We start from the raw sequence: 12,763 nt of genomic DNA, 5'->3' as shown, positions 1-12,763 counted from the left end.
TAAAGCCCTTTTTACTTTATAAAAATAATTCCTAAAATCCAATAGATCCAAAAATATGTTTTTCTTAATAGAATGGTAAAGTCTTTAATAATTCTGTAAATCCTTTAAATATATTTTCCTTCAATAAAATAAATGTTTTAATTATGAAAATGATTTAGAAAATCTAGAAATATTTAAAAGGTTTTCTTTAATGTTTTCAAATTTTGGAAAATTCTACATAATTAGGACACATTCAGAAATAGGTTTTCTTCAATATAATAATTAGTAAAATTATGTTTCAATTCTTTTTATAGTTTCTTTAGTTCCTAAAAAAAACTTTTGAATTCCAAATAATTGCTCGAAAATCTAGAAAAATCCAGGAACCTCTAGAAAATTTAGCAAAATTCCTATGCCTTTGTTTCACCCTTTTAAGGTATATCTCCACTGTTGCAACTTCGATCTAATCGTTTCCTTAGACAATAGTTCACCACAAATTATAAAATAATAATTTTAGTTGTTTGGTGTGTTTTGGCTCTTTATTAGTTCTTGGTGTTTATTGTCTTATTTTATTTTACGCTTAGAAGCTGACGTCCAGGAGGATGAATTTGCAGGTTTCCAGAATCAGGAGTTTGAGGAACCCGCTAAGCACCAGGGTGAAGATAAGTTGTCCTTGATGCATTTTCTCCTAAGTTTCTAAATGTTTTGTTTTGCAAAGTTGTATGCTAGTAGTTGTTAGTGGGAAACCCAAGTTATGTTTGACTTAGTTTTTCCCACATCTACCTTGTCACTCGGTTTTTGTGGGATCAATGGTAGAATTGCCTAGCCTTACCGAGGGAGTTTTATAATGATTACATGCAACGAGATAATATTGTGATAGTGTTTTTAGCAATATAGAACTTAGGGTATAGGCAAGTTTGGCATATTAGTTGGCATGTGATGTGTTCCCAGTAAATTGTGGGCTTTGTCAGATAATTAGTGATTTCCCTATGTTGGATGATGGCGATCTTGTCCAGACCGTGTTAAGGACTGATTCATGATGCGATCGGACCGAGCTTTACAGTATAACCACAAGTCTGGGATGGAACAAACCTGGCTAACTAATTATTTTTCTTCCAACATAGTGTAGACCAGATGGTAGAACGGAAAACGAAGGTAATATATTCCATGGATCCGTATGGCGCAAGAGTGAGCTTCCGCTATAGAGGTAACTACTCACATGATAGTGAAACCTTAGCGGATAGACACTTGTTGGAATTTTGTAAATGCCTTGTAGTGTTTTTCCTAACTATACACCTTGAAAGTGTGTAAGTGTTTAGCTGAGACGGTCAAAACAAAAAATCATGACATGTGGATAAAATGTACAACCTCTACAGAGTGTAAAACTGATTAATCAACTGTGCTTGCGGTTATGAGCTGTGGGCCACACATGATTAGAGTTAATTGGTAATGGTTTGGAATGGATAACTTTGGGTTGGTGGTTCATTCATGATTGCGAGAACTATGTTTGAGATGGTCAACTTCGATTGATGTGATTTACGTCAAGGAGGTTAATTCCTGAGGTTGTTTTTATTTAGTTATTTACGCTCACATTTATTAAATGTTTATTTAGATTCTACCTTTATGCAAATAAACCCCTGTAAGATTTATTACTGTGAATACCTTCATTTCATTCTTATACCATAACCTGCGGAGTATGAGATACTCACACTTGCTATAACTATAATACTCAGTCGAGGAAGGTTCTGAAGATTACTCTAAGGATGGAGAATTCTGATGTGGTGCCCTACATCAACTACTTGTGGAATAAGAAGACAACATTAGCTGCAGTTCTATTTGCTTTTTGATCCTCGAAAGTCCCCTATGTAATAACGAATATTCACGTTAAGTTGTGACATTGTGTTTTTGCTATCATATTTGAAGTCTCTATATATTGAGATTGATTCCTGACTCAATATATAGCATGGTTATTGTCTCTCTTTAGATCGGTCCCAACAGCGAGGCAAGCACATGTGTTTTTGTAGTCCTTACATCCATATGAGCTAATGGTATGAACGACACAACTGTATTTAAAATACTAGTGGTCTCCCTCCATGTCCAATAATAAAGTGGGACAAGAGCTACATTCTTCCTTCACATTATTAAACTTTTGAGATTTATTGGGCATTAACCTCGTGGGGTCAAGCCCATATATCTAACAGTTACCCGAAAAATACCAAGCCCATATATTCCAGTAAATTAAGCACGAGCAACGGTAGATGACGCTGTCCATGCACATGTTTTGAAAACTAGCTTCTTGTATTCAGATAGGACTAGGAGTACCTCACATTACAGACAGACAGGAGCACACCACAATCTGCATGCTAACCTAACTAGATAGGCAGAGGCAGAGATGCTAATACCTCGCTGCTATACGTGGAAGGAAATGCTTGGATGGATGGAGAGGAATTCAGAAGCAACGAAAGGAGAGGGCATGCTGCGCCGATGCTGATGCACCCATCCATCCCTTTGGCGCGCGGGCTGGCTGGCATAGAGAGCAGAGCAGGCACACACGCATGGCCTCTGCCTGCGCCTCAGCTTTTGCTCTGATGCCGCAACGGAGCACCGAGCATGCCAAAACTTGTTTATGTTGAGGAGTCACAACAACCAACAAAGGCTTTGGCCATTCCTGGCCTGGGGCCTCCTCTTCCTCCCCCTTTTGGGTAAAGCATATATAGGAATTGTACCCTGACACCCCCACACAACTGTACACTTGGCTATATATCCTACTACTCTACTCTCTCTATATATATGAGAGAGAGGTGCTGGAGTACGGAGGCACAGCCCCATTGGGATTAGTATGGGTATGTCTGGTTCGTAGCCGTAACATTTTGCCATGTCTAAGTTCAGTCAAGTTTGATTAGTTTAGATATAAGTTTGTTTTGCAGTTATAATTGTGGTAAGATTACTTTTCTGTTGTTGTGGTCTCACATTTTAGAAACTCGGAAAAATATGATAAGATTTAGTTAGGCAGCTTAAAATGTGACCATGATTTTTTTCGTCATAAATGTGACAGCTTAGGCAAAAATATTTAGCAAGCCTCGATATTCTTAGACTATAAACCCAAAAAGCCCTGGGTCTTACTGTTAGTCTTGCAATACCAACAAAAATGTTGAAATAAAGCAGGCCATCTTTTGCCAAAAGCCTCCTCTCCTTCGGTGTTGGAGAGGCAGCACACAACACCACATAGGGCAGGGGTACTGCTACTCTCTCTGCGGCAAGAAAAAACCAAGGAACCAAATGCATTCTTGGGAGCAGTAGCAGCCAAGGTTTATAAAACAGTTTGACACCTAAAAATCGAGACCTATCGATTTTCTAAAATTCAAGAAAACCAAAAAATTTGATCGAAATTCGGTGAGAATTTGGTCAAAATTCACTCGATCAATTTTGTAAATTAGAGACAAAAACCGACCGAATCGAGTCATCAAAAACCGAGCAAATTCTCCGATTTACCGAGCGAATTTTCCAAATTTTCCACATTTGAACAAATTTGTTGAAAACCGGTTGAATTTTCCGATTTGCCGAGTGCATTTCTCGAATTTAAGTGAGGTTCAACAAAAAAATAGCTCAACCTTATAAAATTAATAACTAATTCATCCGAGCTTCAAATCAAGTGAAACAAATTGTTTAGTTTTCTTGTAACATGATCTACACAATCAAAGTATTTATACACATCAAAAAGTTGAATATTTTATGTGAGAAAATGTATTTGCTAAACCTAGTTAAATGTATAGTTAATTCTTTACTAATCCAAAAATTATGAAACCAATTTTGTCAGTCTTTTTACATGATCCTATATCTTTTACAAATACATTAACTCATGAAATAGTTATTTTAACATGCAAAATCTTTGGGGCTCATCGGATTTACGCTAGCGATGAAGTATCTAGGCCTCTATTTGGTGTTTTGATAATTAATGATAATATTTATTTGTGGACTAACTTATTTGATTAAGACGTAAAAAGGTTAGTCCCGGTGATGATGGATGAGCTAGATGCATGATGCATGTGAAAGGCATTTCTGCATTTGATGATGGCTAGCTTAAGATAAAGGTATAAAATAAAGAAATTTTCGTTTGTCGTCGATCATAAAGGAATTAATTTGATAAGAACATATATCATACTATCAAGAGAAGTCAATATTCATTTACTTAAAACATATGTAGTTACAAACCCTGCTCAAACTTGTATTTCATGCTAGAAGAAAGAATTTCTTTTGAAGGAGTGAAAAGTCTTGCCCTAGAAAAGTGTTCGGAGTGTCTAGCGATCTGACTGTAAGAGGGTGGCGGTCTGATCTCCATGTGTGCAGAGAGGGTAGAGGCTCTAAGCTATATCGCAAGTCTGACTACCATGGGTGGCAAAGAAATGACTGGCGATCTGAATGCTAGGTCTGGCGGGCCGTCTAACAGGATGAATAAAGAGTTTTTGCTCTCTGTTCTGACTCGTAGCCTGACTATGGGGGGAGACACGGTCTGGCCGCCAGATAAGAAAATTCAAATCCAACGCACTAACTGCTTTGTCATAGTCGTTAGGACTCAAAGGTGTTAGTTTGTCTGAAATATGAGTGTAGTGGCTATATTTCGAGAGGCAGCCTATATATAGTCCCTAAATTGGTTTAAAAAGACTCTTGTCATTTAGATTACATACTCTTGAACCTTAATTCCTCCTCTCCTCTCTTTTGCTTAGTTGTGCATCTTTGTGAGAAGTGAGAGTGTTCTAGTGCATTAAGTATAGAGTTTAAGCTTTGTGGTAGCAATTTTTCAAACAAGCATCATCAATTTGTTACTTTTAGGGTTGTTGACTCCTAGACAGTTTAGAGTGGTGAAATTGATAAGCCCTTCAATGAAGATTGTGAAGGTGATCCGGTGATGATTGTGAAAGACTTTATGCACGTTTTACCGGAGTGTTCAAATATAGTGAAATCGATATATTGAGTGGTTCATTGGAGTAATCGAGCTTAATTTGACCATTCATTCGTTCCTAGCTGGAGTACTCGATCATCATCGCTTCATCTTGGAATCTTACTGACTACCCAGCTTGCTTTGCTCTGCTGGAGTATCGGACTGGAGTGGACTAATGCTTTGCTTTGCTTTTCTCCAACACTGTAGTCTTCCTCTTGGATTCAATTAGTTAACTTAGGCTTTTCCTCTTGGAATCTTAAGACTACACTGATTACTTGGTTAGTGTGCAGGCAGGCTCGGGTGGGTTAATTAACCTCAGGCAAAGCTCATAACTAAACCGGTCACTAGCTTGTGAAATTTGAACATGATGATACCGCCAGGATGCTCAGCTCAGGAGAGTGATGACAAGAAGACTGGAACATGCATGCATGCATGATACTGAATCTGATGTAGCCCGGGAAAGGAGGGAAAAGACAGACAAAAACCAACAACATTGCCTCAACTGATTTGGAGCAGCACCCAGCCAGCGCTCAGTAGGTGATCTGAACGTGTTGAACCCTCAGGACTCGGGGGATCTCAAGCTCACGAAAAAAATCCAAGACGCCAAAGGAGCTGGTAACCTGAAGTTGACTGCATTCGGCCACGAATTTCATCCAACTGGCCACCAGATCAAAGCAAGGGGTGCTGCCCTGCCCTGCTGTACGCAATCGACAGCTTCACTTGGGCATGGTACCCTGTCAAAGCAGGGATGGAAGAAGCCAAGATGTTACCAAAGAACCACCTTCAGAAAATGAACATATAATTGTTTCAAAGAGAGAATGAACATATCAGAAGCAAGAGCAGATATCGTTAAAAAAACGCAATCTTCTCATGTTTAAGAGCATTCTTGTCATAAACATATTCCTGTTACTTTTAATATGCACAGCAGCACAAAAAACAAACTATTATCAATAAAAAAAATAAAAACAAGAAGGCAAATGTACAAGAACCAGAAACGAATCTATGCATTTTTCTCAAATAATCACCTGTGTTACATGCCTCAATGTATGCACAAGTCACGCCATATCTTGAACAGATAAAAGCTGATCCGGACCAGTTAGCATCCCGGCAACGACTGAGCTGATGTCATGTCAGATAAACTTGCTTCTGAATCAGCACAGTGTCTCAGGTAGGAATGCTGGAAGGACTGAGCAGATGATGTGCCTACTAGATTTGTCTCTGAATCACCATGGGGCAGCTGGGACTGTTGTAGCGATTGAGGGCCCATGGTAGACAGGCTTGGCCCTGATTCTCCACGACACCTTAGGTATGTGCGATGCTGGCTGGATGATCCAAGATAGTAACTTGAAGATCCATACCCAGAATTGGAGATATAGGATGAACTGACATGTGGACTGGGTGATCCATAGCCAGAATGGGATATATGGGGTGACGAGTACCTTATACTGATTGGTGGAGACAAGTGGTTGCCAACCAAAGAGTGTGCAGAGGCAATGTATGAGATGCGCAGATGGGGAGATGACATATTTGCAAGTTCTGCGCTGCGTCTACTTATAACGATGGCTGGTGAGTTTGTGTAAGATCTAAGGGGGTTGGGGGAGTGGGGAGTACTAGAAACAGAGTAAGCACGGGTAACAGATTGCGATGAAGGACGGCGGCTTATTGGTCTGGGAGGGGATGCTGCCACACTCGACCGGAATGAAGATGGTTGAGAAGGTAAGCGAACCGCAGAAGAGAGCAGCGGGGTAGTCTCTGAGGCAGGAAGGTCTAATACTCCATTCCTGGCATCTCGCTTGCACACAGGACAGAATGTTCTCCAAGAAGTGAGCCACAAGTCCACACAAGCTGCATGAAACTCTGCAAGGTGACAAACACAAATATCAGTGTACTACCTTAAACATAGCATTATTTGTATAGCTGATTGTATCCAGAGGGTACAATTCACCCAATGCATCAATTGATTTATTTTTCATCAACAAAATTTGCAATATCCTCTAGGCCAAGGACCAAACTGACTAATACAAGAAAAAACTTGGCAAAATGTTTTTTTGTTCCAAATTCGAGGATTCCAAAGTACAGTATAGCAGATAGATGCCCTAGCTTTGCATAAGATCTATTGGACGTGGCAGAGCCCCAAACAGTCAAGTTACTATAGTACAAGAAAAGGCAGCTTTGGTGTTATAGAGTTAGCAAAACATACTGTGACGGCAAGGCAGCACTCTTAGCTTTTCTCCAACATTGTAGTCTTCCAAGCAAATGGCACACATTGATGATGTGCAATTATCTTCTTGCACTTTCGTGAAAATAAGACTTGGCATTGCCTTAACTAATTGACTGCTCATTCCATGGAATTCTCGAGCTTCTGGAATTCTAGGACGGTCCCTCCTTATATGATGTCTTCTCACAAAGAAACATGTAGCTAGTACAGCAGACATGGCAAGGAGTGATATGAATGAGATGGCCATGATCGACCAGGCCGAGTTCTCAAACGCAGGTAGTATCCACACCTCTACGTCAGTATGGCCTGAAAATTTCTTCAGCACCTCCCCTGAGGCCTTCGAGACGAACATAGCATATATATGAATACCACTTGAACTTCCAGCCACTGTTACATTTCTAGTTAGTGCAGAAAATATACAATCAACTGTAAAAAAAAATCAGTGGATGAATTCACAAAATTGTGCCTTGTTGTGCAGTTGATTTTTATTGTTCATTTATTTGGACACGATAAGCAAAAGTATTTGTGTTTGAGCCATTTTTTAGAACAGAGCTGAAGCATTTGATTGCGCATCTGGTTCATCTATACTTAATGCTTTAACCATTATTAGGTTAACATGTACATGGGCTAAAGAGGCGTCTATATGTGTTGGCCATGCTACGAATAAAGAGCATCATGCAGCTATAGAAGTGGCATTGAGAAAATGGAAAAGGAGAAAGTGGGAGCGACAAGGTAAATTACTTGAAACCAGAACTCCGCTATTTTCATTGTCGTATACTATTGCAGCTTTAAATCCAGCATCCTGTGCATTTCTTACTTTCTCATCAAATGTGCACCCGCCTCTTATAATCAACACAAATGGAGACGGCGGACCCTTGAGTGCTTTGGTTGTCAATGTGCTGCAGGCATTCAAAGGTTCAGCAGTATAAACTATGCCATTAACACCCGATCCTTTCACTCCTGGAGCTGCAAGCCAATTGAAACGGTATGTTCAATCCTTCAGAAAAATACAATACAGCCAATTGCAGAATTACACAATCAACCGAATAAAATCAAGCTTAATGTTACACAGGGAGCTGCTATAAAGCATCCACGATAACAGTATAGCAGGTAGTGCAATGGAATCGCACATCACCATAAATCAGCAGGTGCAACTAAGAGACCAAACATGAACACCTAATTGAGCAAATAGGCAAGGCATGCAAACAAATAAATATGTTTCGTACGAAGTAATGTCCGGCATTATTAGTTGTAATCTGACAAATATAAATGACTAAGATGTCCATAACTTACCAAAGCTTGCCTCAATGTCATCGAATGACAAGGTCAGATTATTCCCCATTAGAACTACATTGGCAGCTCCCAGCTGAACCATGAGACAGACCATCGCACAAAGAAAGAGAAGTCTACTCTTCATCCTAGCAATCTCCAATGCCCTAGAAGAGAAGCCAGGTCGTTTTTACGAATTACAACCACAGAACCAACAAAAATGGAGAACCAGCTCAGTACTTCAAAACTCCAAATCTGTGTCTCCGCGAGCAGCTAACGGCCAACTCTCGCTCCGGACCTGCAGCAACAAAGCACTAATCAGCTAAGATTCATATCAACAATAACCGATAACGTCGAGATTCTTTTGTCATTTTACCCCTAACATTAAGCCAAAAGGAGCAGGACTTTTGCCCATAAGCTGGAAAGATGCAATCCTTACAAATTTCCAAAATTAAGGCCCAGGGGAGAATCTTCCCTGGCCTGTAGTTATCAAACAAGTAAAGAATTAACAACTAAATGGCCTTCCCTAGGTAGTTGAATTATGACCAAAGGAGCAAGTGATATAGGAGACATGGTATGGTCTTGAGCTCCAGATCTCCAATCACTAACAATCTCCAAAAGTTAGGAAGTACTGAGCAAGGATCTTAGTTTTTAGCACCGCAACGCTAGATGATGACACACCGACTCCGGAAGAATTACCACAAAGGAAGGGAAATTCAGCTAAGCAAACGGCCAGATCTTAACGGGGGCTCGCTCGACGCCACAGGAAACCTAAGGGTCAACAAAGCTACAGAAGGCATCTCGATTCCAAGCCTCCAGAACCGCAGCAGCAGTGGGCGCATCTAATCTCGACTAGAACCAAGCCCTGACACTCCGGACCAGTAGTAACTCAATCATCGCCAGTGACACAGTCATCCTTGGCAGTAAACCACAAGTGCAACCCAGTAGAGAGAGGAAAGCCCGAATCTTTGACACAGAATTTGATCGGACAGCTGAAGATGGAAAGAAGAAGGGGGGGGGGGGGGAAGAAGTGGAATCGGCGCGGATGCGGACCTGGGGTGGTAATAGCAGTGGCAATGGGGACGTCGGATTCCATGTGACGAAGGGCTGCAGTGGTGGAGTAGGAGGGCGGCGGCCGGGGAGGAAGGGGGCGACGGGACCGACGAGTTGGGGAGGGAGTCGCTGTCCTGTCCACGGGATCGAGTCGCGTCGCCCACTGCCGAGCTGGACTGGATGGACCTGGACGGAACCTTCTCTGTCCTTCCTCCCTCGAGCCTATCCGTCGTCACCCGGCCGCCAACTCCAAGGCCTATCCGTCGCCCACTTTTGCATGATTAAAATTTATTATTATAATATATAAAATCAAGTACGTGTTATTACAATTTCGTTCTTATTTGAAGCATATTATTATGTACAAATTTAGACTACAATACTCTTGTCTTTTTCTCTAGCTCACCCATCTCTCATCTCTATATCATTCCTATCGTTTATAGCTATCATTAGCCCTTAGTGAAAACAAAACCTATGACCGATTGGCACAGCGAGCTATCACCGGTGGCAACTGACGGCGCGGCTAGGCCATTGAACAGGGACAAAGCATCATCATAGCGGCTCAGTCATTTGAGGCACTCGCAGCATCTTTCGCGAGCTCAGAAGCAACCATGGCCTATACCCTATCGCCAGTAGACAGCGGTACATCTCAGATGCTTGAGGGCACCTAAAGTATCTACACATGCGTGCAAACTCTACTATGTGTCTCTTAGGCGATGGGCCCAGTCAGAACTAGGCTGACAGCAAGCACCGCGGTGGCCTCACCGGTGACAGGCAGAAGCAAAAAGGCACGCGCAAAAGCTTTAATGGGTCGCGGAGCTCACCAAGGTAAGGATTTAGTAGATGGAGCAGTGAAGAGATGACACAATGATGAGCAGCGAAGAAGGTTGGCCATCGTCGAGGAAGAGGGTGTCTGTCGGAGGGTGAACTCCACAAGCGGGGATCCGGAGGGATCCCCTTTGAGATTCGGGCGGGGGGATGATTCTGAACCCGCCTCGTACGTGAAATGAATGGGAGTAAATGAGATGTAGGTGGAGTGGATGATCGGATGCAGGAGGAAATAAATGCTCAGGAGATTTTAAACAGGTTCAAGTCGCACAGAGCGTAATACACTACTCCTGTGTGTATGCTATAAATGCTCAGGGAATGTCTCTTTGAGGATCTACCGTGTTACAAGAATGTTTGTCTAAATCTAGAGCTTCGTGCTCCTTGTTCTTTGGTCGATCCAAGTCCCAGTCTCTTTTCTCCGGGGAGCCCGCCCGTCTTTTATACCCTGTCGGAGCGGGTGGCGTGCCCAGAAAGGATGACGCAAGTTCCAATGCGCCATAAATGAAAAGCAACTATCATGGGCTGCAGCTTGATGTGACAGGGAGAGTTAAAAATGCGCCCCCGTCCGGTCTTCATCGTCATCATTCCGCTTTTCAGCGTGTGCAGCGAGGAGGGCCCGCCGGGCAGCCACCGAGCAGCCCTGCGTGCCCGCCCAATCAGAGCGAGCCTGACACAGCAAGGCGGCAGGCGTTACGCCTCGAGCCCTGCGACGTTATCCCGAGGCGCGTTGGATGATGTGCGATGGGACCCGCACATTAAATGTCCCCACGCCTTCCTGCTAGACCGTAGCAGGGACTGACAGCAAGCGTGAGAGAAGTGGTTGAAAGTGACAGGCCACGCGCCCTCTTAAATGCAGCATCGGGCCTCTCACTAATTGACACCTCACCGCTGAGCCTTTGTGGGGACCACCGGTGAAGGACTTCTTAGGCACTCGGGGACTACTATTCACAGCCCCGAGCACTCTCTCCCGGATATGCCCTCTCTTGGTCCTCAGGGAACTCGGGTGCTCGAGGACCACTATTTATGACCCCGAGCATCCTCTCCCGGAACTTGACTGCTCGGGCCCTCGGAGAACTCGGGTACTCAGGGACCACTGTTCGTGCCCCCGAGCACCCTCTTCCAGAATTTGGCCTTCTCGGGTCATCGGGTACTCGGAGACCACTGTTCATGACCCCGAGCACCATCTCGCGGAACTTGATCTTCTCGGACCTCCCCGAGGGAGGGCACCACGTGTCACTCTGTTGTCCTGGTCTCAGGACTCGGGGACCCCTGATTCCCATATCACCGACAGCGTCGGTGCTCCAAATCGATGACCACCCCGCTCTGACGCTTCCCTGGTGGAGGCGGCGTGCGCACGAGAACCGCCTTAGTGAGGGGAGGCGATCCCCTCACCGAGGGGTTGAGAGGGAGCCTGATGTGGGAGACGGTGGAGCGGCGAGGCAGCGCGCACATGATTACAGCCTGGACTAACGAGGAAGGGGAAAGGGAGGAGGGAGAGGAGGAGGTGCAGGTGGCGTAGGTGCTCACCGGGGGTGGTATGGAGGGAGAGGGCAGCGTGGTTAGGTGTGCCACGGAGGTGGTTAGGGCGTGGTTGGTGAAGCAAAGAGGTTATGGGGTAGAGTTGGAGAAGGAAGATAGAGGCAATTATGTTCTACACGTATAAAATATATGTAAAATATGTATATCGGCGGTATATTTTAAATAAGAGTAAAATTATAATGACACAAATCCGATTTCATAAATTATAATGATATTTTTTTAATAGGGTAAAATATAATAGTACCTATCTAATTAATCCTTTCGTCCTTGTTCTCTCTGGGTAGTACAAACTAAAACAGTTTTTCAGTAGAGAAAAGAAAAAGAAATCTCCAGTTTTTATGCCTTACTTTTTTATTAATGCTTCAAAGACTATGATGACTAGACACGATCGATGAATTCAAATGATGTGATAATAAGCATTGACCTCCGCTTTGCGTAAGCCTTTTAGTTCACGCGAAATAGTTGTTGGAAATATGCGACAAATATTAAATATAGATTTTATTAAAAGAAAAACTACACATAAAAATCTAGATACATATACTACAACTAGTATGTTTACCATGCACTTCGGATAGAAATAGATATTTCTCATAATTAAAAGTTACACAAATAACTTACTTTGTGTAGTTAAAAATGGAGTGGCTGTAATATCATAATGTACTATGTAAGTTCTTTTTAAACGGATTGTGTTTCTTAGCTTTGATGGCTTTCCTAAAGTTCTAACATACGGTTTACAACATTACATAGTTTCTTTTGGCTTGCAATATTTTAAAACTGAAATTACTCCAATATAATTGCTCTTCATTGGTTATACTCACGTGTTTCTAGCTTGTGTTCATCCTTGCATTTGAATGAGTCATGGACTCACCTAACTTGTTGATTGAGATTGCTTTGAAAATAGAAATATGTAAACATTTTGTGGGTTTGATTAATATTCGGACTTG

The 12,763-nt window shown here is 42.5% G+C and overlaps 1 protein-coding gene across 3 annotated transcripts; it reads right to left on the bottom strand.

The window, feature by feature from the left end:
- Window positions 1–5,248: 5,248 nt before the first annotated feature.
- LOC133888387 (receptor homology region, transmembrane domain- and RING domain-containing protein 1-like) lies at window positions 5,249–9,697 on the bottom strand. 3 transcript variants are annotated; one of them, XR_009903788.1, is made up of 7 exons: window positions 9,456–9,697; window positions 8,643–8,700; window positions 8,427–8,569; window positions 7,875–8,099; window positions 7,116–7,520; window positions 5,941–6,772; window positions 5,249–5,696 (listed from the first exon to the last, which is right to left on the bottom strand). XR_009903788.1 is itself a non-coding variant. In XM_062328610.1 (6 exons), the coding sequence occupies exons 1-6, from the start codon at window positions 9,496–9,498 to the stop codon at window positions 6,012–6,014; spliced, it is 1,635 nt and encodes a 544-aa protein (XP_062184594.1). In that variant the 5' UTR covers window positions 9,499–9,697; the 3' UTR covers window positions 5,764–6,011. The 3 variants fall into 3 exon arrangements, 1 of the variants encoding a protein (XP_062184594.1); XR_009903787.1 differs by having other exon boundaries at window positions 5,249–5,649; XM_062328610.1 differs by lacking the exon at window positions 5,249–5,696 and having other exon boundaries at window positions 5,764–6,772.
- Between the last annotated feature and the right edge of the window lie 3,066 nt (window positions 9,698–12,763).

Source organism: Phragmites australis, chromosome 13 (assembly GCF_958298935.1).
Source record: "Phragmites australis chromosome 13, lpPhrAust1.1, whole genome shotgun sequence".
Classification (NCBI taxonomy): Eukaryota; Viridiplantae; Streptophyta; class Magnoliopsida; order Poales; family Poaceae; genus Phragmites; species Phragmites australis.
This window is presented reverse-complemented; position numbering and strand designations above follow the sequence as displayed.

Coding starts and splice junctions, on each gene's coding strand:
- LOC133888387 (XM_062328610.1), bottom strand. CDS start 9,498: ATGGAATCCGACGTCCCCATTGCCACTGCTATTACCACCCCAG. Junction 8,701..9,455: donor CACTGCTATTACCACCCCAG/GTCCGCATCCGC, acceptor TTGTTGCTGCAG/GTCCGGAGCGAGAGTTGGCC. Junction 6,773..7,115: donor AGTGCTGCCTTGCCGTCACA/GTATGTTTTGCT, acceptor GTCACCTTGCAG/AGTTTCATGCAGCTTGTGTG.